The sequence below is a fragment of the Purpureocillium lilacinum genome (genome assembly GCF_023168085.1).
Source record: "Purpureocillium lilacinum CBS 284.36 DNA, scaffold_4, whole genome shotgun sequence".
Lineage (NCBI taxonomy): Eukaryota > Fungi > Ascomycota > Sordariomycetes > Hypocreales > Ophiocordycipitaceae > Purpureocillium > Purpureocillium lilacinum.
The window spans coordinates 1,003,055-1,023,617 of record NW_027072114.1 but is presented as its reverse complement, the minus strand read 5'-3'; the positions used below and the strand labels follow the sequence as shown (position 1 = coordinate 1,023,617).

The following is a 20,563-nucleotide window of genomic DNA, read 5'->3' as shown; positions in this document are numbered from 1 at the left end:
TCAAGAGGGTTGCCGTGTGACAGCATAGGCCTGCCGTGCTGATCTGCTTTGGTGACACGGTCCCCTGCCAAGTTGCTTCAATGATGCGGTCGAATCATGACGTGTCTTGGCTATGCTTGCGATGAAGAAGTTCAAGCCGGTCCGGCAGCTCGCACGGATTTACCCCGAGTCCATGGCGATAGGGTCTGTCGTAGCCGAGTGGCTTGGGCGTCGCGCCGGCGGACGGGGCAGGCAAATACCGATATCTCTTGAGGAAGGTTTCCCCGGCCGACTTTCGGGGCCAACACCCGCTTGTGCAAATCAGGACTGGGGTGGTGGCGATCAGTCCTACCTGGAGTGGTCGACCCCTGTCCGTATCGCGGGGAAATGGGGAAGCCAACCTAGCACTCCACATCCCTGGCTGACCTCAGTCTTCCATGTGACAAGCAGTGTTCTCCTTCCCGGATCTGGCATATGGCGTCTATGGCGATCAGTTGCGTTGGCGAGCAGTATTTCTAGAAAAGGGATTCCTCATTGTGGCCTGCGCAGAGTCCGCGGTCTGGGCAAGCAAAGGCTTTAGTGACATATTCGTTCCATCTGCATTGGCATCATGGCTAGAATATTCCTGTTGGTCGCATGACTTCGATCTTGCATCTAAACCGATGAATCTAATATGGGTATAGTACCGGTGCTTCTGGCTTTATTGGAGGGGAGATTCTCTACAACCTTGTCAAATACCACCCAGAATACACCATCCGAGCCCTCTTTCGAGATTCAAAGAAGGCCCAGTCGCTCACAGGTGTCTTTGCCAACACCCAAGTCGTCGAAGGTAGCCTGGATGACGATGTTGTTCTCACCAAGGAAGCCGCAGAGGCCGACATTATTGTGCGTATGTTTTCTCTCCCTACCTGCGCTTACAGGCAGTCCTAACTCTGGGCCAGATGCGGCTGCCACTGGACATTTGAGGAGTGTACAGACAATACATGAAGCTCTCAAGAAGCGACCGGCAGACGGGCGGCCCGGTAATCAGCGCGCCCGCAGAGCTACAGACATGGAGCCAGGCTATCAAACTAATGCCTCGCGCAGTTTATTGGATTCAGGTCAGCGGCGCTACGGCCGTCTCGGCGGCTGAACTCGCCGATAAGTCTCGAATCCCTGGCTCTCCCAGCGACGCCATATGGGATGATCTTGACGGCGTCGCCGACATTCGCGACACGATCCAGAAGCACCCATCCCGTGCAGTAGATGACTATATGCTCTCTGTCGCGCAAGACACGCCCCAGGTCAACACCGCCATCCTGTTTCCTCCCATCATCTTTGGGACCGGCCATGGTCCCATCAACCAGCGCAGCATTCAGATCCCCAGGCTGGCCAAAGCAACTCTCGAGCAAAAGACGGGTCTCGTCGTTGGCAAGGGCGAGAATCGATGGGGCAGCGTCCACATCCGCGATTTGGGCAGGCTGGTGCTTAAACTCGTCGAAAGAGCTACTGAGCCTGGCCAGTACGATGAGCAGCTCTGGAACGACAACGGTCTCTATATGCTTGGTCTGGAGGAGACGGTACCTCACCCCCCCGGGATTAACTTCAGTTACTGCCATCTAACAATTTGTCAGACTTTTCGACATCTCTCAGAACGCGTTGCGGAGCTTGCGGTAGGAAAGGGCTTCATTCCATCAGCAGCAGGAATTGACCAAGTCCTTGGCGACGAGGCCAACATGCTCCTACCTCATGCTACCGTGATCTATGGCACCAATGCGCGCAGCAGGGCCCGCCGCGGGCAGGAGGTCCTAGGTTGGAAGCCGGAGCATGTACCGGGGTTGGAACAGGGCATCGTCGAGGCAGTAGACGTGGAAGCCAAGCTGCTTGGCCTGGCCTAGGCGCCTGCAGCATCAATGAGTTGTGCTAGCCTACGTATATACGATATGCCCTGCTGCCTCAGATCGGCGAGCGAAGGTCGATATCTCATTGACAAGCCCAGTGTTGCCCTTGGCACGAATCAAACTATTGCCTGCAAACAGCAAGTAGAACATTTGAGCCTTGTACCGGACGGTGTGACCTGTTGCCTTGTTCTATGATAGTCGAAAATTTAGAGTACGATGAATCTTCCTGGTCAAACCATGCAGTCTCAGCTGGAGTTGGAGTTGTCCGCACATGACCAAGCAGACGTTCCCCCTTCAGCCTTGTACGAGTCTACGATGCCAAGAATGGCACCATAAGTGCCGGCAATCATCAAAAAGGTACCCGCAACAATAACAAATATGCTCCAGCAGACCATTAGCCGCCAGCGCCAAGTCGGGCTCCCCTTGCCGCGGGCCCAGTTGTCATACAGCCACATGCAGCCCATGGGCTGAAACGATAGCAGGGTACCGAACAACGCCCCTGCCAAGGACACAATCCCATTGAACACGGGAATGGAGCTGGCGAGTATATATGCAACGATGGAGACACCGAAGCTACAGCCCAGCCATGTGGCCCAGTGGATAATCGTGTTGGAGGTGAGATGATCCGATCCACGAAGAATTCGGACAAAGACGTATTTGCTTGATACCTAGCGGCAAGTTAGACGGAGGCCATGAAAGAATACAGAATGACTCACGTGGGCGAGGAGGATGCCGCTGACGAGCAATCCGGGCAGGGCGATGCCGTACGAGACCTTTTTGATTGTCGTGCCGGCGGATCCTAGTGCCGGCGAGGCAACGTAGGAGCCACAGTAGTAGTATACCACGATGCCTACGACCAAAAATATGACGGTGATGACTGTCTGGCAAAGTGCCAAGGCCCGAGGGTAGAGACGAGGGTCTCTCATCTCCGACACTATCGGGAAGAAGGCCCCCGTGCCCGCGTAAGCAAAGATGAGGGTTGATACAGCCGAGATGGCCTGGGAAAAGGTTGGGTTTCCAAAGAGTTTATAGTCAGATTGCCAAGCAACGTCTCGGGGAGCGCTTGGCGGCCGGTCTTGGACGCCTGTGGCGATCGTCACGGTAAGGACTGAGAGAAAACATCAGCGGTTGTCAACTTGTAGGAACAGCAAACATACCAGCAACAATAATGGCTCCGACTCCAATCATGGCAAGCCAGGTAATTCGTCCAAGAGTTCGAATGCTCGACAGTATGAACACCATGACGAACGCGACGGCGACGAAAACGGCAGTGCAGGTTCTGTGGTTGGAGAGCGCATTGAGGCAAATCGAGATGCTCAACATAGCTGATCCGGCCGTCATTACGTACACTGATCATAGTTAGCAGTGGCCCCTCGGAACTCCTGGTCTGGAGCGTACATACTGCCCATAAAGGCAATGGCAAATAGTTCCTTGCCAATGCGCCCAAACATCAGCTGGCCAGCGTCATCGACGCCGTATACATGGCGATGGTTGAGTTTAAAGACTCCCACTATATAGTTGGACCACGTAGTGATGCCGGCGATGCTGCAGAGCAGGATGACTCCTGGAACCATGCCGAGCGTATCGAATACAGACGGGAACGACAAGACACCCAGACCAATCTGGGTCTTCATCATCAAGCCCGCGGTACCGAGCCAACCAACCTAAACATGTCAGACCTCGTTGCCGCCGCCGCCTGTCAGAAGTGGATATTTATACATTACGATAGTTGGGGCCGTCGTCTTTAATGTCGCCAAAGACCGCATCGTGTTGTGCATCTTCCACAGTGTCACCGGAGCCTATGTCTTCAGGGTCGCCATTTACATGGGAAGACGACGGCTTGAGTTCTTTCGCCATGCTGCAAGAATTTTGACCGAGCAGGGCAGAGAGACCGAACAGAGGGGAATGGGTCTGGTCCGAAGCTCAGAGATTGAGTGAGCCTCGAAAACGCCCAGACTCGCGGCCGGTGTGTGGAGTCTATCTATACATATTGTCGAATCGATTGTGGGGTAATACCCCAGATTTCAAGATTGCAATCGGAGGGGCCGGTGCGAGCAAGTAGTTGAAGAGCGTCATCATCAGTGATCGTCGTCACTTGCCTGCAGGACCCAACTCACGAGTAATGACAGCGCTAGGTCTAGACCAATCGGCTGTTTACATATGCATGGTTCGCGCTAATATCGGGTAAGCTTGCTCAGGAGCCCGCGCGGAAAACTGCCAATTGCGCTGGATAGCAGATATTAACGCTGCCGCCGCATCCAAGATTGTCTGAGACCCGTTCTACCCCTCACCGCATCAACAGAGACCGGGTTCGAGGCAGGGGCTTGAGCCAAACCTGCCAACAGCCCCGCCCGGATAACCGAGATTCCTGGGAACAAAGATGGCCTGAAGCACCCCGGCTTGTGACCAGTCCCACCGATTCGTGTAGTCCCCACGGGCCACGTTGCCATACTTGCGCAACGTAGGTCATGGAGGAGACGTGGTCAATATATGTTGGAGGGCAAGTTGATCTTCGGTTTCGGGTGTCACCACGCGAGACATCTCACATCGCACCACGCCGCTAACTGGAAATTGGCGAAAGACGCGTACCTTCATGCTCTCGAGTCCACGCTTGTATGCCGAGACAGACAACGGCTCCAATCATGCAAGGGATGTGAGGGATTAATCACAATGTTGACGACTCTATACCTGAAAGCCTTCCTGGAATGGATCATCGGGGTCGACGTATATCTGCTTCTCTCCAGTAATCCATGCTCTGCCTTTGACACTCGGCACAACCGCTTCGAAAGACCCAACCTGTTGCGTAGCTTTGATGTGCCCCAGAAACATGGTGTCGATGATGCTCCTGAATGTGACAACCTGTCCCACCTCAATTTGCTTCCTTGCATGCAAGATTGCCAATCGCGACGAGCTCCCGGTTCCACACGGACTTCTGTCCAGCCTACCTGGGGTGACGACTACAGTGTGCTTGACTGAGAGGCCGTCGGAGCTCGCCTTCAGGGGCTCGGTAATGATGACGTTGTTGATCCCCCTGATTGCTGGATTTTCTGGGTGCGTAGGCATGCAGCGGTCCAAAACTGCCGCCTTCACCAGCTGCCCCAGTTCGACGAGCTGAGTTTTGCAAGGCAAGGTCACCCGAACGCCCAGAGACTCCGCGTCTACCACCGCGTACCACTGACCACCGTAAGCAATGTCAACGGAAAGGCGCCCGACTCCTGGCACTGAAATCTCCATATCTAGCGCGTATGCGAATGCGGGAACGTTGTCGAAGGACACCGATTTGCATGACCCGTTCTCGCACTCGGCCGTGGCCGTGATCAGGCCTGCCGCTGTGTCTAGCCTGACCGTCGTCGTGGGCTCCGTCATGGGCAATATGCCAGTCTCGAGCAGCACAGTCGTCGTGCAGATGGTGTTGGATCCAGACATTGGCACCCAGTCTCCGGGGGCCATGATCAGAAAGCCCGCGTCGGCCCGTGGGTCGCATGGCGGCAGAACGATCATCGCGCTCGACTCCAGCCGACCTCTGGGTTCGTGAAGTAACAGCCTTCGGAGGCCATCGTGTTTGGCCATGAACTTCTCGAGTTTCTCATGCATTGTCGTCGCTGGCATGTCCAGAACACCGCCGATGATGACGTCGCCCACCTCGCCCTCTGCATGGCAGCATACGAGCGAGATGGTGCGCCTAGACCTCATGGCTTGGCAGGTGCAATTTTTTACCGAGGGAATGGGGGCAGGCAGGTAGGCGATAGAGAGTCTTCTACAAACATCAAGTGATACCAATCATATACTTACCGCCGCCCGAGCAACATACGATGCCGCAACTTTTGCGACTCGGGGCAGGCTTTCTATCCATACGCGGATGGAATAAGTGATGGAGTATGGAATATTCCATACTCCATACTCCATATTCCATACGGGCTGTTCGTATTCCATACGTATGGAATAAGACCGGAAAAATGTTAACCCTACCGAACCAGTTCAGGGGTATTGAAATTACCGGGAGCTTCCATCATGTTTCCAGTTCGAGAACAGCATGAACACGACACATCGTGATGCGGTCGGCGCGGCATGTCCCAGCAGTCCTCCCGCCTTTCGGGTGGCTTTACTAGCCATGTGGGGTCGCCATCGTCCACTATTGAGCCTCGCTCATCTCCAACTTCTGTTCCACTGAACCCCTCTGACGCCAGCGTCCGTAAGACTCGAAAACGGAAGGCAACAGCCAACACTTGGGCGCACGCCCGCGAGCCACAGGACGCAGAGCCAGCGCGCTGCCCCCGGAAGAACGAGAAGATCTATTACTGTATGCATTGCCGGGATCCCACCTATTCCACGACCGTCTCGACTACGTTTCGCCGCCACTTGCTCAAGGTCCACGGAATTGAGCTCCTTGCCCCCGATCATCCGATCAAGAAACAGCGCGACAACCTCATACAGGATGCTTTCGCCAAGGCAGGCGAAGTAAATGCTGCGAAGCAATCAGCGAGACAAGAGGAGACTCTTCGAGCTGCAGTCAATCGCAAGGCAGCGCTCGAAGCCCTGATGCAGCTCGTCACAGTCCGCAATCTCTCCTACAATTGTAGCTCTTGGCCAGAACTACACGCGCTTATTTGTGCGGTCAACTACACTGCGGAGGATCTTGTAAGCCTCTCACACGGCTCCATTCAAAAGCTGGTCTCCAATTCCTACTGTGTGCACAAGGATATCCTGCGGAGAAAGCTCCAATCCTCGCCCTCGAAGCTCCATCTCTCCGCCGATGTCTGGTCAGCTCCAAACCACAAAGCATTCCTTGGTATTTGCGTCAAATTTGTGGACACGGATGCCAGAGAGACACTGCAGGCGCTACTTGCCCTGTCAGAGCTACCGGGCATCGATGGGCCCGGCAGCCACGGCGCAGCTGAGCAGTGGAAGTTGATTCAGCATGTGCTCGATGACTACAACATCTGGAATAAGATCGGCTTCTACACCGGCGATAATCATGGTTCCAACGACAAGCTCTGTCGTCTGCTCAGCGAGCATCTGCGGAGGAAAGGTATCAATTGGGAGGCAAAGAAGCAGAGGATTCGATGCCATGGTCACGTCATCAATCTCGCTGTGCAAGCATTCCTGTTCATGGACTCCAAAGAGGCCGCACAGGCAGCTTTGGAACAGATCGAGAGCGACGACGAAGTTGCGTTTGGCAGTGACTTTGCGGAGAGGGTCAGGGCGCAAAAAGCGCTTGGCTGGCGTCGACTAGGGCCGCTTGGCAAAGTCCACAACATCGCCGTGCATATGCGCGAGAATGACTATCGATGGAACCTATTTAGGAAGCGCGCAGGAAGGTCCTTGGGGCTTGACAATGATACGCGCTGGAATTCATGGTTCATTCTTCTCGACGTTACTCTGGATCTCCAGGAGCACGTGGAGTGGTACCTGAGAAAATATTACGAGGACGTGCAGGACGACTATCTCACCCCGAATGAGTGGAGAGTCCTTCAGGAAACACGCGCCTTTCTTCAGCCCTTCTGGAAGATTACTCTGCTCACGGAGGGCCGCTATGCCACTCTAGACCGGACGCTCTTCACCATGGACGTTCTTCACAAGCATTACACACAAACGTTCCAAAGACTGTCCGACAATCACTGTCTCCGAAGTTGCATTGCAGCCTCGTGGGCTGTATTTGACAAGTATTACCAGCTTACAGACGAGAGCCCTGCTTACGGGGCAGCCATGATACTCCACCCGTCGAGGCGGATGGCCCACATCAGGAAGAACTGGCCGAAAGCGTGGCACAAACCAGTCCTTGACGGCGTGAAGAAGTACTGGGAGGATCATTATCAGGGACTGCCGATTACAACCACAACGCCCGAGTTACGAGATAGCCTACAGGCGCTCGACGAGTATGACCTGCTTGCTCGAGAGCTGGATGTCGTTAGCCCAGCCATGTGCAACCTCGACGAGTACAAAGCTTTCACTGCAGAAAGTCCGGTCGCCATCGATTGCTCCCCGCTCGCTTGGTGGCTGAGAGAGGAGCAGCAGCAACGATATCCCCGCCTATCTAGAATGGCCATCGACATCCTCTCAATACCCGCCATGTCAGCTGAGCCAGAGCGCGTCTTTTCCGGCGCACGGCGCACGATATCGTGGGACCGATGCCGGCTGGGAAGTCGTACAATCGAGAGGGGAGAGTGTATAAAGAGCTGGATCAAGAGCGGCATCACGCAGGGGATTCCGGTTGACTTGGCTGAGGAGGGGGACGACGAGGAAGCGGGTGGTATGGAACAGTGGCGACAGTCAACACCTTGCTCCTCCTAGGACTAAGGTCATTACATGTTAAGATTATTAATTAGATGACGTCACTTTGCGTATTCCATACGTATGGAATAAGCTTCCATACGAGGTCCATTCCATATTCCATATTCCATACAGGCCTGTATGGAGTATGGAGTATGGATAGAAAGCCTGACTCGGGGAGGCTTTCCCGTTTGGTGTCGGAGTTGTTCGTGTTGGGTGCGCCATCACTTACATGACCGGAGCGCTCTCCAATCGGAGATGGACCGGCCCCTACCATCCCATGTCGCGTTGAGATCCTTCATTGTTACTTCGGAATCGTGGTCCGCCTTCACTTCGGTAATCACCCCGCGTTTCTCCAAATGTGCTGTTGTCCCCCGCTTGCACGCTGGACGCTGGACATGTAAATGCCAGCCTCTTGCGGAAGCACCTGCAAGCGCCACTTCTACACTACACAGACGCGTACGGTCTTTGGAAGGTGTCTGCGATTTGGTACGTGTCGATGGTGCATCGGCTTTACATTATTTATCCTCATACGAATACACCACTCCGGGCCTTGTGAGGCACGCTTTTGTGCTATTCTTTGACACGTCTACAAGCAGAGATGACAGACACCATTGTTGTAGTTATTGGGTGAGGCTTCTCTCAGAATTTCATCACCATCCGGTCTAACAGGTGAACTCTAAACAGAGCTGGCGTCTCGGGTCTCACATCGGCTCTCCTGCTTTCAAAGAGGAAGGGCTACAAGATTACGGTTGTGGCGAAACATATGCCTGGTGACTACCACGGCGAGTATGCATCGCCATTCGCAGGGGCCAACATCGTTCCGTGAGCGCCTCCGACTATTTATCCTCCGCATCAAGTAATGCATTCTCACTAATCGTTGTGCTCTGTCAGACTGGCCAACGATGCCGGCAAAAGGTGGGAGTCTGAAACATGGCATGAGCTGAAGCGGCTTGCTGAGGACGTGCCAGAGGCTGGGATTCATTTCCAGAGTGAGTCATCCATCGCTGATGACTGGGCCTCCTTGTCTCCAGTCGCTGTGCCACACAGGTTGACTTACGGTTGACTCCCTGCTTGAGAATGTCAGATACATCGTCGAGAGCAGGACCTTGCCACTAATGCAGGCTTCCCGGTGCATGCATTCAGCAACATCCCTTGGTATAGGGACCTATTTAAAGACTATCGCGACCTCCCACAGTCGGAGGTGCTGGACGGATACGACTCTGCATCTGAGTATACTGGCGTTTGTATCAACACGGCAGTGTACCTGCCGTGGCTTGTGGGGCAGCTGCTGAAGAATGGCGTCGTGATCAAGCGCAGCATTATTAAAGACATCAAGGAAGCCAGGGCGCTGAGCCACACAGGGCAGCCCGCCTCGGTCATTGTCAACGCGACAGGCTTGGGCTCGCTCAAGCTGGGTGGCGTTCGCGACTCAGCCCTGTACCCCATCCGTGGACAGACCGCCCTCGTACGCAACGAGTCCACTCTGATGGTTCTTTGCTCGGGGTCTACCGATGGGCCTGGCGAGGAGCTGTACATTATGCAGCGTGCCGGGGGCGGAGGCACCGTGCTCGGCGGCACTTATGACGTCGGCAACTGGGATACGGAGGCGGACCCCAACGTGGCGTCTCGGATCATGTCTCGCGTCGTCAAGGTCCGACCCGAGATTGCAAGCGGGAACGGCATTGCTGGACTCAGTGTTATCCGGCATGCCGTCGGACTGCGGCCAGCCCGCAAAGGCGGAGTCCGTCTGGAGAAGGAGACGCTGGACGGCTCGACCACCATTGTGCACAACTACGGCCACGGTGGATATGGCTATCAATCCTCGTACGGATATGCTGCTGGGGTGGTTGAACTGGTGAGCGAGGTCCGCAAGCAGCAGAAGGGTGCTGTGCCAAAGTTGTGAAACTCTTGTTCAGGTCCTACCTTTCTTCGACGTTCGAGCGTGTCGTTGAAGTAAATGTAGAGCCGTGACAGGGATATGTTCTTGAGAACCCGAGAAACTGGCACCAACCCTGTATGTCAGGCGGGTCACGGCTTGCAAGAAGCAGTAACCAAGTCAATAGCATACCCACATATATGGACTGAACACGCCGTGCACCGGGTGCCAGTTGGCGATGCGGCCCAGATAGCGACTAGGTTTCTTCCTTCACTCATCTCGAGACGGCCGGTAAAGCACTCGGCAAATGTCACTGCAAAAGGTGCAACTGCCTGTTGGCCAAGGTCATCGGCTCGACTTACAAGAAACCAGCCACACCATCCGCAAACGGCATGGTCGACGGGAGCCGAGAGAGTGAAGAGACTGCACCGCCACAGTTTGTGTCGTGTGGCAAATGACGACCCCCCCCCCCCCCCCCCCCCAACGCTACCGTGTCCCACCACCGCCCGACGTGCCCCTCCCCTCCTCCACCCACACACACCTCTTTCTCACAGGCAGACACGCGATTCGAGCCCTCCAACTTTCTTGTTTGCTTCCAACCAGACCAGTGCGTTTCCCTGCGTATGACGCATCTGCCGCGCTGAGAGGGGCACCCAGCCGCCCATGCTTCATGCTTCAGCCTGCCTTTTAATATCGGCAACACCACCTGTCAACGAGCCTCTTTTTCCTGCTGCACCTTCGCCGGCTGCTGCGTCGCTCGCCGTCCCGCCCTTGTCAGCGCCGCAGAGCTCTTGGTTGATATTTCAGCAGCTGATTGCGCGAGCGAGTGAGGGGTCCGCGTGAGTCTGCTCGGCACGACCAGGTGTGCCCGCCGCTGCGACCATGTTTGTCCTGCGCAATGGTGAGTTGCAGCATCCCTTGCTTCCCCTTTGACCCTTCCTTTGTGCTCTTTGTCGTCTCCCTGGCGCAAAATCAATCGTCGCTTGCCCCGCGCTCGCTTGTTGCCCAGGGCACCCGAACCAGCAGCACAGACTAACAAACGACCCAACGCACAGTGGGCAAGCTGATCTTCGGCTCGAGCGCCCAAGAGTCGCTCATCGAGCTGCCCCAGGGCCAGCTATACCTCGTTCGCCCGCTCTCGCCCAAGGGCTACTCGGAGCTCATCTTCAAGGATTCGGCCATCCGCATCCGCCGCACCAACCAAGACTTTCACTACCAGCTGGTCGTCCAGCGCGTCTTCGAGGAGGGCGAGGCCGAGCTGCTCGCCGAGGAAGAGGGTGACGACGCCGAGATTGACGCCCTCGCCGCCGAGCGCGACGAAAAGACGTTTCTCCTCGACGAGGCGCTGCACTTTCGCGCCGAGTTCCGCGAGGGCGAGGAAAAAGTCTTGGCTTGGAGAGACCTGAGCGGCGACACGGGCGACGTCTACGAGTTTGTCTGCGACGCCCAGGTCTCGGAGTCGCAGGTCCAGCAGTTTGTGCGCGCCGCCCAGGAGTGCCAGTACGAGCGCAAGTACCGCAAGCCACACACCACCGCCGCCGACGACGACTTTGAGCAGTTTGAGTTCCACGAAGAGAACCCCATCCCGCCCGCGAGCCCGATCCACAGCCCGACCCTCACGCGATCCATCGAGTCCGTCGACGAAATGTACAAGCAGCGGACGCCCGCCAACTCGTCGGCGAAGCGCACCGACGCTGCCGTCGTGGCTGACCCCGTCACGCCTGAGAAGCCCGCGGCCAAGGCTGCCCCGGCCACCCCAGAGGCGCCGCCGAAGCCCATCGAGATATACGCCGCCGTCACCGCGGAGCTGCATCTTTTCGATCCGCAGCCCGGCCATTTCGTCATGATGGACGAGTCGGTCATCGCCACTGTATCCGAGGTCGGACGGTGGGAGTACTGGCTGCAGATTGACGGCAACGAAAAGTCGTGGCTGGGAACCCCCGTTGTCGCCGAGTTCAACCCCGTCTTCGACTTTGAGTACCTCTCCTTTGTCTTCAACCACTTCAGCAGCGACGGGTCTGCGAGGTCATGGCTGCTTCGCTTCAAGGACCAGCCAACTCTCGAGAAGTTCCAGGAGGCGGTCATGCAGGCGATTTGGGAGAAGCTGAACGAGACGAAATGGACCAAGATCCAGGAGAAGGAGCGCGAGTACGTGCTCGACTCATTCGCCGATCTCAACATGGACGACGTGCCGCCCATCGAGGAGGAGGAGGAGGAGGAGGAAGAGGTGGAAGAGGAAGAAGATGAGGGTGTCCGCAGCGAAGAGTACGACTCGGAAGAAGAGGCAGACGAGGAGCGAAAGGAGGGCGAGGTCAACTCGCAGCTGGCTGTCGGCTACAAGCACGATCGCTCGTTTGTGGTCCGCGGGTCCAAGATTGGCGTCTTCTCCCACACTCCCGACAACCGCCTCAAGTTCTCCACCAACATTTCCAAGGTCATGACGCCCAAGGGCAAGCTCATGAGCCCCAAGAAGGTCATGCTCCACAGCGAAGATCGAGACATGATCATTCAGAACAACATCGACCCCAACAAGCTCTACCGCATGGACCTGGAGTACGGCAAGGTTGTGGACGAGTGGAACGTGCACGACGACATCCCCGTCGTCAACTTTGCGCCGGAGAACAAGTTTGCGCAGATGACTGGCGAGCAGACGTTCCTCGGCGTCTCCAACAACGCGCTGTACCGGGTAGACCCCCGTCTGGCCGGCAACAAGCTCGTCGATGCGGACATGAAGCAGTACGCGTCCAAGAACGACTTCTCCGCGCTCGCGACGACGGAAAAGGGTTACATCGCGGTGGCCAGCAACAAGGGCGACATCCGCCTCTTCGACCGCCTGGGCATCCGGGCCAAGGCCCAGCTCCCCGCGCTCGGCGACCCCATCACCGGCATGGACGTGTCGGCCGACGGTCGCTGGATCCTGGGCACGACCAAGAACTACCTCTTGCTCGTCGACGCCCAGCAAAAGGGCGGCAAGAACGAGGGCAAGCTCGGCTTCGAGAAGCCCTTTGCCGCCGACTCCAAGCCGCAGCCCAAGCGTCTCGCCCTCACGCCCGAGCACGTCGCGCAGTTCTACCACGAGACGGGCAAGCCCATCTCCTTTACGCCTGCCAAGTTCAATACGGGCGAGGGCACCGAAGAGACAAGCATCATCACGGCCACGGGTCCGTACATTATCGAGTGGAACCTGAAGCGCGTGCTGCGCGGTGTCAAGGGCGCGTACAAGATCAAACGTTACGTCGAGGAGGTCAAGGCCGACGACTTCAAGTTTGGCTCCGACAAGAACGTCATCGTCGCGCTGCCCAACGAGGTCAACATGGTCGCCAAGCAGAGCCTGCGCAAGCCCACCCGCGAGAGCATCATCGGCGACGTCCGGCTCAGCGGCGGTGCCGGCGGTAGGAGGAGCTCCGCGCGCATCGGCAACCTAGACAGCGGGCGCTACAAGCTCGGCAAGGACGACATCGTCAACTCGCCGTACTGAGTCTTTTGCAGGAGGGGTTGGATCCGTTGACTTTGCGTTAACCCTCCTTGTGGGCGGCCGTTTCTTCTCGTTGCTGGCCTTTTGCTTCCCTGTTCTGAGATACCTCCTTTTACACCTTGCAGCACGGACACGTGCTCATCCTGCGAACCCATCCCCTCCTCCACTGCCTCTTCTTCCCCTCGGCACCCCCTCTCGCCTGACTATTCCTCGTCTACACACTGCACAAAGCGCACGCGTCACGATTTACTTGTCTGTTCCCTTCACTTACGGCCGTGGGCCGACACCGAGGGATGTGAGGATGTTTTTCTACGGCTTAGCTAGTCTACAGTAGATACGTTAATTGAACCCAAACTGGAAACATACCACGGTCCATGACCAAGTCACGGGAGAGGACAAACAAGTGCAGGCGGTGATTCGCAGACACGAAAGTATTTTACTTGTTGAATCATCTAACTAACAGCATACGCGCTTTCCAGACGCCAGAGATACAGAAAGGAAGGGCCCAATATATATCCTCGGCGCCGCATCAATGAAAACAAAACAACGCCCTCCGACTTTCCGTGCGCCGGCCTCGACATGATATCGACAGCGGGGCTTCAATCATCTTTTCTCGTCCCCGACGGTTCTTTTCTTTTTGGTGGTTCTGGGGAATATGTGGTCTGTAAGTCTATTTGTGAAGGAGCGGGTGGCCCGTCGTGCTATGCCATCCGTACTCGCGTCAAAGCAAGGAGAGTCATCCGACCGGTGGATGGATGGAGAGGGAGGTGGAGGGCTCATTTCGGAGGCACAGACTCGTCGTCGTCCTTTGTGTCGCCGACGACGGCCTTTTCGACGGCGTCGGCCGCCTGCTGAATCTTTTGCGCGGCGGCACCGACGACGGCGCCCGACACGTTGCGCAGCGTCTTGGGCTTGGCGCTGTCGGCGCTGAGGCGGACCATCTCGCTGACGAAGCTGGCGCCCCACCAGGCGCTCGTGTACTTGAAGACGTAGCGCTGCAGCTTGCGGTAGTTTGCGGCGCGCTGCTCGGGGCTCATGGTGACGGCGTCGTGGATGGCGTTGGCGAGCTCCTCCGTGTTCCAGGGGTTGACGATGAGGCTGCCGTTGAGGGACTGGGCGGCGCCGGTGAACTCGCTGAGGATCATGACGCCGTGGTTGTCCTGCTGCGTGGCGATGTACTCGTACGAGACGAGGTTCATGCCGTCGCGCGTCGACGACACGAGGCACACGTCCGAGACGGCGTACAGGGCCGTGAGCTCGTCGAAGCTGACCGACTGGTGCAGGAAGTGGATGGGCATGAACTCGATGGTGCCAAACTTGCCGTTGATGCGGCCGACGAGCTCGTTGACGACGGCGCGCAGGTTCTGGTACTCTTCGACGTCTTGCCGCGAGGGCACGGCGACCTGGACCAGGACAATCTTGCCGATCCACTCCGGGTGCTCGGTGAGGAAGACCTCGAGCGCGTGCAGCTTCTGCGGGACGCCCTTGATGTAGTCGAGGCGGTCGACGCCGACTATCAGCTTGACGCCCTCAAACTTGCGGCTCAGCGCCGCGATCCGCTCTTGCACCTTGGGCTTCTTGAGCCCCTCGACAAACTTGTCGGGGTCGATGCCGATGGGGAACGCGCCGATGGTAACGAAGCGCCCGTTCCAGTCGACGCCGTTGGGCGTGGTGGAGCACCCCAGGATGCGCGAGCAACTGCTCAGAAAGTGTCGCGCATAATCAAAGGTATGGAAGCCAATCAGGTCGCAGTCGAGCAGGCCGGCAAGCAGCTCCTTGCGGACGGGCAGGATTCGGTAGATTTCGCTGCTGGGGAAGGGCGTGTGGAGGAAGAAGCCAATCTTGACGTTCTTCTTGGAGTCGCCAATCTCCTCGCGCAGCATCTGCGGGAGCAGCATGAGGTGGTAGTCGTGAACCCAGATGAGGTCGCCGTCCTGGACGTCCTTGATGACGGTCTTGGCGAAGAGGCGGTTGACCTCTTGGTAGGCGATCCAGGCCGACTCGTCGAATGTGATTTCGCCGGGGTGGTAGTGGAAGAGGGGCCACAGGATGGAGTCTGCGGACAAGGTCAGCGGAGACGGAACGCAAAGAGTGCCCGGGAGGTAGACGCACTCGAGAAGCCGTTGTAGTGGCGGTCGGCGAGCTCGTCGTCGATGAAGACGGGGTGGGCGCCGTACTCGTCCTTGAGGCGCTTCTTCATGTGGTCGACCTCGTTCTCGGGAACCTCGAGGCCGGGCCAGCCGTACCACTGGAAGCTCGTCGTCTTGCTCAAGCCGCTGAGGCCGGTGACGAGGCCGCCCGAGGACATGGAAAAGGTGTAGCTGCCATCGTCGTCGCGCTTGATGGTGATGGGCAGGCGGTTGGAGAGGAGCAGCAGGCGGCCCGGCGGGGCCTGCGCGTTGTCGACGGCCCCAGGCATGGCGGCGGCGGCGGTCATGGGAGTTTGCGAAGCTGCTTTTTTGTTTCTTTTGTCTCTGCTGATCGAGTGCCCGGTAAAGAGTGCGATTTCGGAAGCTCGGGGGGGGGGGGGGGGGGGGGGGGGGGAGGAACTCGAGAGACGCTCGAGGTGTCTGGAGACAAAAGTCAGGCGCAGCGTGGTGCTCCTTAGGCGTACGATGGGAGCTGGGGGGGAGCTGCGTGGGGCTGGGTCGAGTCGACGTCACGCTATGGGATCGGAAGCGTTGCTAGCGGACGGCTTGAGTTTCGATGGGCATGCGTCTCCACCTCGAGGATGCGCCGTGTCGCTTTCAGCTGCAGATAGCTGGTGCGTGCGTGAGGTGCCCGGCAGTGTTTGTCGGGTGCGCAGAGTCTCGGGGACACGGACGGAGGCAGCAAAAAACGATGTGCATCCAAGTTACAGGAGCAGGACAGAAATGTTTCTTTTTTGTCTTGGGCTCGCGTTGCAAGGGTGAGCGCAAGATCGGCGCAATGCCAACGTAAATTGGCGACGAGGAGGGGCAGCGAGGGGCAGCGGCGACGTCAGGCAAGGCCGGCACCCTGTCAACTGTCAGGTAAGGTCACGTACTAGGAGGTACTATAGGTAGGTACCCAGGCAGAGCGCCCTGGATGAGTGCCACCAGCGCCCGCAGCACAAGGCAAGGCGCTACAATTGCAGCACACACGCAACACGAAACGGGCCTAGAATGTCAGGCCCCCAACGCCCAACTTTCACTTGTTGGGCTGTTTTTTTTTTTGCATGCCATGTTTCCGTGCCTGAAGGACAGGACAGAGCAGGCAATTCTCTGACATCCTCTTGTCGCAAGACCCGCGTCATGCTGCCAGGTCGGAGCAACTGCACCGTGGCGCTGAACCAGGGCAGCCAATGGATGGCGCATGCTGGGGAGGCGTTGGAGCCCCGGGCCCCCGGACCAAAACCTCCCGCTCCAGCCACGGGCAGCTGCCCCTGCCTGCCCGCCCTGGCTGCCCTGGCGGGGGCCCTGTCTCCAGACGGGATCCAACACTGGCTTTTACGTGAGGGCGATGCCATCGCCATCCACATCTCCCGGCCAATTTCCGCATTGAAAAAGGCAGCTTTGAGCAGCTAGAGGCAGGAACACAAGAACCTGACAGACCCTTGTTGAATCTGTTTCCTGCGACGGGAGGCCGATACGTGTCGTGCTCTGTAAGTCACCGCCGTCGGCGTGGCATTCGAAGAATCTGTCTTTTCAGAGAAATATTGCAATGTTACCTTGATTGCTCTCCCATGCACCCAAGCATCGCCTCGTATGTAGTACATTTCATCTTGCAACAGCCAACCTCCGCTGTGGCCTGTGACGTTGTAGCTTCCAAGTGAGGCCGGTTCCACAACGTCCTCTGCAGAACGGCGAACCGACCCAGTCACCCCACCGCCACAGCTGGCGGCCGAGTGTTCTTATCGATAAGCCGCGCCATGCAAATGTTCAAAGCCCAATTTTCTGCCACGCATCGTGCGCTCGCGACAACAGGCATCGATTCTCCTCATCACAACACTCGTCGCGCCCGTCCCCGCGACCGTTCGCGATGGAGACGCCACAGGACTTCAAGTCCCTCCAAGAGGGCATACAAAAGGCCCTCGTCTCCGCCGTCAAGACGGTCAATCGCATCGCCGCCGAGGACCTGGCCTTCCAGCGCACCGTCGACCCCGATGTCGCCGAGCAGCTCGACGAGAGCACCAGTCGCGTCCTCGCCCTGTCCACGCGTCTCCTCGAGACCGCTGGTAAGGCTTGCGGCGTCAAACCGCCCGCGCTCGAAGATGTCGAGGATATCGACATGAAGTGGCAGTCCGTCGTGGACGTCGTCGACTCGGCCCTGGAAAAGGCCGACACGGCGCTCGACGAGTACACCGGCCTGGTCAAGCGAAAGGAGCCTCCCAGCTCCGACACGGTGAGCCCCGTCAACATGGAAACTGTTTGAGAGAGTGCGCTCGCTAACATCCCCTCAGGCTCCGAGCTCAAAGAGGGCCAAGTCGACCAACAAGGTCATCCGCAACGCCAACGTCACCAAGCCCCAGCTGCTCTTTGAGAGCAAACCCGACAACTTCCCCACGGGTCCCTGGAAACCCATTCTCACCAAAAAGCCACACGCGACAGTCGCGCTGGATAAGAGTCTGGTCGTCTCACCGAATGAAAACGACAAACCTCAGTCCGTCAAGCCCACCCGCAATGGCGAAAGAAACGCCCATTAACGATCTTTTTGCAGATATAAGCATCCTTACGAGACTGAGATTACGCAAATGACGTATCCCGACCGAATGTTCAAGAGGGCGGAGCCCATTCCGCCACAGCCCGCCGAGTCGACGACAGCCACATGGGTCGACACGTACGAAGGCGTCCTGGACATGCTGAAGGCGCTGAAGAAGGCAAAGGAGATTGCCGTCGATCTGGAACATCACGACTTCAGGACATATACTGGGCTGGTCTGCTTGATGCAAGTCAGCACCAGAGAGCAAGATTGGATCGTCGACACCCTGCAGCCGTGGCGCCACAAGCTCGAGGTCCTCAACGAGGTGTTTGCCGACCCCAGAATCATCAAGGTATGTCACGCGGACCGCATGCACACGTCTTGTCTTGCGAATCTGCTGACCCTCAAACTTCAGGTCTTTCACGGTGCCTACATGGACATGGTCTGGCTGCAGCGCGATCTCGGCCTCTACGTCAACGGTCTTTTCGATACCTTCTTCGCGTGCGATCTCCTTTCGTACCCCGGCAAGAGTCTGGCGTTTCTCCTATCAAAGTTTGTCGACTTTGATGCGGACAAGCAGTACCAGCTTGCGGATTGGAGAATACGGTACGTCCCTCGGCACGATGCATTCGCGAGAGACTACTGACTCTGCTCCAGGCCAATCCCCGACGAAATGATGTATTACGCACGATCCGACACTCACTATCTCTTGTACATATACGATCGTCTGCGAAACGAGCTCATTGCCACGTCAGACCGCAGTCGCCCCGAAACAGACTTGATCACGCGGGCGCTCCAGCGCTCCAAGGATCTGGCCCTTTCTAGACACGAGAATCCCGACTACGACGAAGCCACCGGGGTCGGGCCACGGGGCTGGTACAACTTTTTACTAAAGCAATCACATCTCGGCCTCGACGGCGAGCAATTCGCCATCTTCCGCGCTCTGTGGAAATGGCGAGATACCTTGGCTCGTCAGGAAGACGAGAGTCCCAATTTCGTACTGGGAACCAACAATCTCATCAGCATCGCACGCGTCAACCCGCCGGACCTCAAGGCCCTGCACAGCTTGCTACCTGTCACGGCGCCACTGGCGAGGCCCCGTTTCCAGGAAGTTTGGGAATTGGTGCAGGAAGCCAGGTCCAAGGGCGGCCCAACTGCCCTACGATTTTACTCGGCAGAGGGCACTGGTCCTGCAAAGTCTCGTTCGGCTGCAAAGTCGTTGCTGACGACTCAGATGCCCGCCTTGGAGGGGGAAATTGCCATTAGGAGTTTGCCGCAATCGCAGCTGTTTGGCAGCATGCCCATAAGCACCTTGTGGGAAAACGGGCGCACGGCGCGAGAAGACGAGGGCCTCGTCCCCTTCCCATGGCAACGCTTTGTGCAGGAAGGGCCTGCGCTGGACGAAGATGAAGCAGTCCTGGAGGAGAGTGTCCCGGCAGAGGAGACTGCGACCGCCGTCGCGGATGCCATGGACGAGGACAAGGACGAAGAGTTTACATTGAAGAAGGGAAGAAAACGCAAGTCGGAGGCCATCGAGGAGGACGAGGCACAGGAGTCGGTGGGTGAAGCGGAGGAGCCAGCCCTCGAGGAAGCAGATGGAGTGATCAGCATCGAAGACGAGCAGCCCAAGTCTCGCAAGAAAGCGCACGCCAAGAAAAGAGCTGAGCGTGAGGCACGAAAGGCTCAGAAACGACTGGAGAAGCAGCAGAGAGAGCAGGGCGATCAGAAAGCGGAGGCGGAGGAGGAACCTTTCGACTACAGCAAAGCGCGGTCGGTTCTGCACGCAAAGCAGGACGCCAGCACGCCGACGCGGGAGCCCAAGAAGGTGTTTGACCCGTACGCGAAGACTGGAGATGACGCCTTGAAGGGGGCACGCAAGGCACCGCCCGTGCGAGGCGAGAGGAGTGCCACTTTCAAAAAGTAGGCGCGCTGCGGAAGTCGGGGGTATGCATCAATCCATGTATGGTAGAACGGACGTGTAGCACTATGCTAGGCCATATTGGCCGAACACACGCATTGTAGAATATTCTTCGATGCGCAATGTGGAAACTTGAAATACTCGTTGTGAGACTGGTCATGCAGCATGTTTTCGGTTCCCATTGGGGGCCTTGTTCGGCGTCGTGTGCTTGTGCAACCCTTCCCGGTGTGGCTGCCTGTCCATGTCCTGGACACTGCATTGCTAAGCCCCTTCGCCATCGCGCCAACTCGCCTTGACTACGCGAGGGCCAACACTATTCTGGTCATAAACTGGAGCGAAACAACCGCCCCGCCCTGACGTATTACGAAACGATACGCTTCTCACAATAGCTCTTTGGCCCGAGCGTTCTGCGGGCGTCTACGGTATGGACTGCGCAAGACAGGCATCTAGTTATGTACTCGATTCCATTAATATCCTTCATTAGTTGGGTTATTCGTATGAGG

The 20,563-nt window shown here is 57.2% G+C and overlaps 7 protein-coding genes across 7 annotated transcripts; 4 read left to right on the top strand and 3 right to left on the bottom strand.

Annotated features, from left to right (window-relative positions):
* Positions 1-589: 589 nt before the first annotated feature.
* Positions 590-1,856, top strand: PLICBS_005519 (uncharacterized protein; the record flags this gene model as incomplete). The annotated part of the gene is made up of 4 exons (XM_065600742.1): positions 590-606; positions 663-868; positions 1,066-1,538; positions 1,593-1,856. The coding sequence occupies 4 exons, from the start codon at positions 590-592 to the stop codon at positions 1,854-1,856; spliced, it is 960 nt and encodes a 319-aa protein (XP_065456814.1).
* Positions 1,857-2,104: 248 nt separating this feature from the next.
* PLICBS_005518 (uncharacterized protein) lies at positions 2,105-3,716 on the bottom strand (the record flags this gene model as incomplete). Its single annotated transcript, XM_018319200.2, has 5 exons — positions 2,105-2,527; positions 2,576-2,967; positions 3,017-3,208; positions 3,262-3,523; positions 3,579-3,716. The coding sequence occupies 5 exons, from the start codon at positions 3,714-3,716 to the stop codon at positions 2,105-2,107; spliced, it is 1,407 nt and encodes a 468-aa protein (XP_018181674.2).
* Positions 3,717-4,541: 825 nt separating this feature from the next.
* Positions 4,542-5,552, bottom strand: PLICBS_005517 (uncharacterized protein; the record flags this gene model as incomplete). Its single annotated transcript, XM_018319199.2, has 1 exon — positions 4,542-5,552. One exon carries the CDS (start codon positions 5,550-5,552, stop codon positions 4,542-4,544), a length of 1,011 nt encoding a protein of 336 aa, XP_018181673.2.
* A 3,343-nt stretch (positions 5,553-8,895) lies between these two features.
* On the top strand, positions 8,896-10,035 carry PLICBS_005516 (uncharacterized protein; the record flags this gene model as incomplete). Its single annotated transcript, XM_018319198.2, has 3 exons — positions 8,896-8,954; positions 9,024-9,121; positions 9,254-10,035. 3 exons carry the CDS (start codon positions 8,896-8,898, stop codon positions 10,033-10,035), a joined length of 939 nt encoding a protein of 312 aa, XP_018181672.2.
* An 855-nt stretch (positions 10,036-10,890) lies between these two features.
* PLICBS_005515 (uncharacterized protein) lies at positions 10,891-13,486 on the top strand (the record flags this gene model as incomplete). The annotated part of the gene is made up of 2 exons (XM_018319196.2): positions 10,891-10,909; positions 11,064-13,486. The coding sequence occupies 2 exons, from the start codon at positions 10,891-10,893 to the stop codon at positions 13,484-13,486; spliced, it is 2,442 nt and encodes an 813-aa protein (XP_018181670.2).
* A 773-nt stretch (positions 13,487-14,259) lies between these two features.
* Positions 14,260-15,902, bottom strand: PLICBS_005514 (trehalose-6-P synthase/phosphatase complex synthase subunit; the record flags this gene model as incomplete). Its single annotated transcript, XM_018328646.2, has 2 exons — positions 14,260-15,539; positions 15,596-15,902. The coding sequence occupies 2 exons, from the start codon at positions 15,900-15,902 to the stop codon at positions 14,260-14,262; spliced, it is 1,587 nt and encodes a 528-aa protein (XP_018172768.2).
* Positions 15,903-17,482: 1,580 nt separating this feature from the next.
* Positions 17,483-20,066, top strand: PLICBS_005513 (exosome nuclease subunit; the record flags this gene model as incomplete). Its single annotated transcript, XM_018319194.2, has 5 exons — positions 17,483-17,845; positions 17,904-18,103; positions 18,161-18,494; positions 18,558-18,748; positions 18,800-20,066. The coding sequence occupies 5 exons, from the start codon at positions 17,483-17,485 to the stop codon at positions 20,064-20,066; spliced, it is 2,355 nt and encodes a 784-aa protein (XP_018181668.2).
* Between the last annotated feature and the right edge of the window lie 497 nt (positions 20,067-20,563).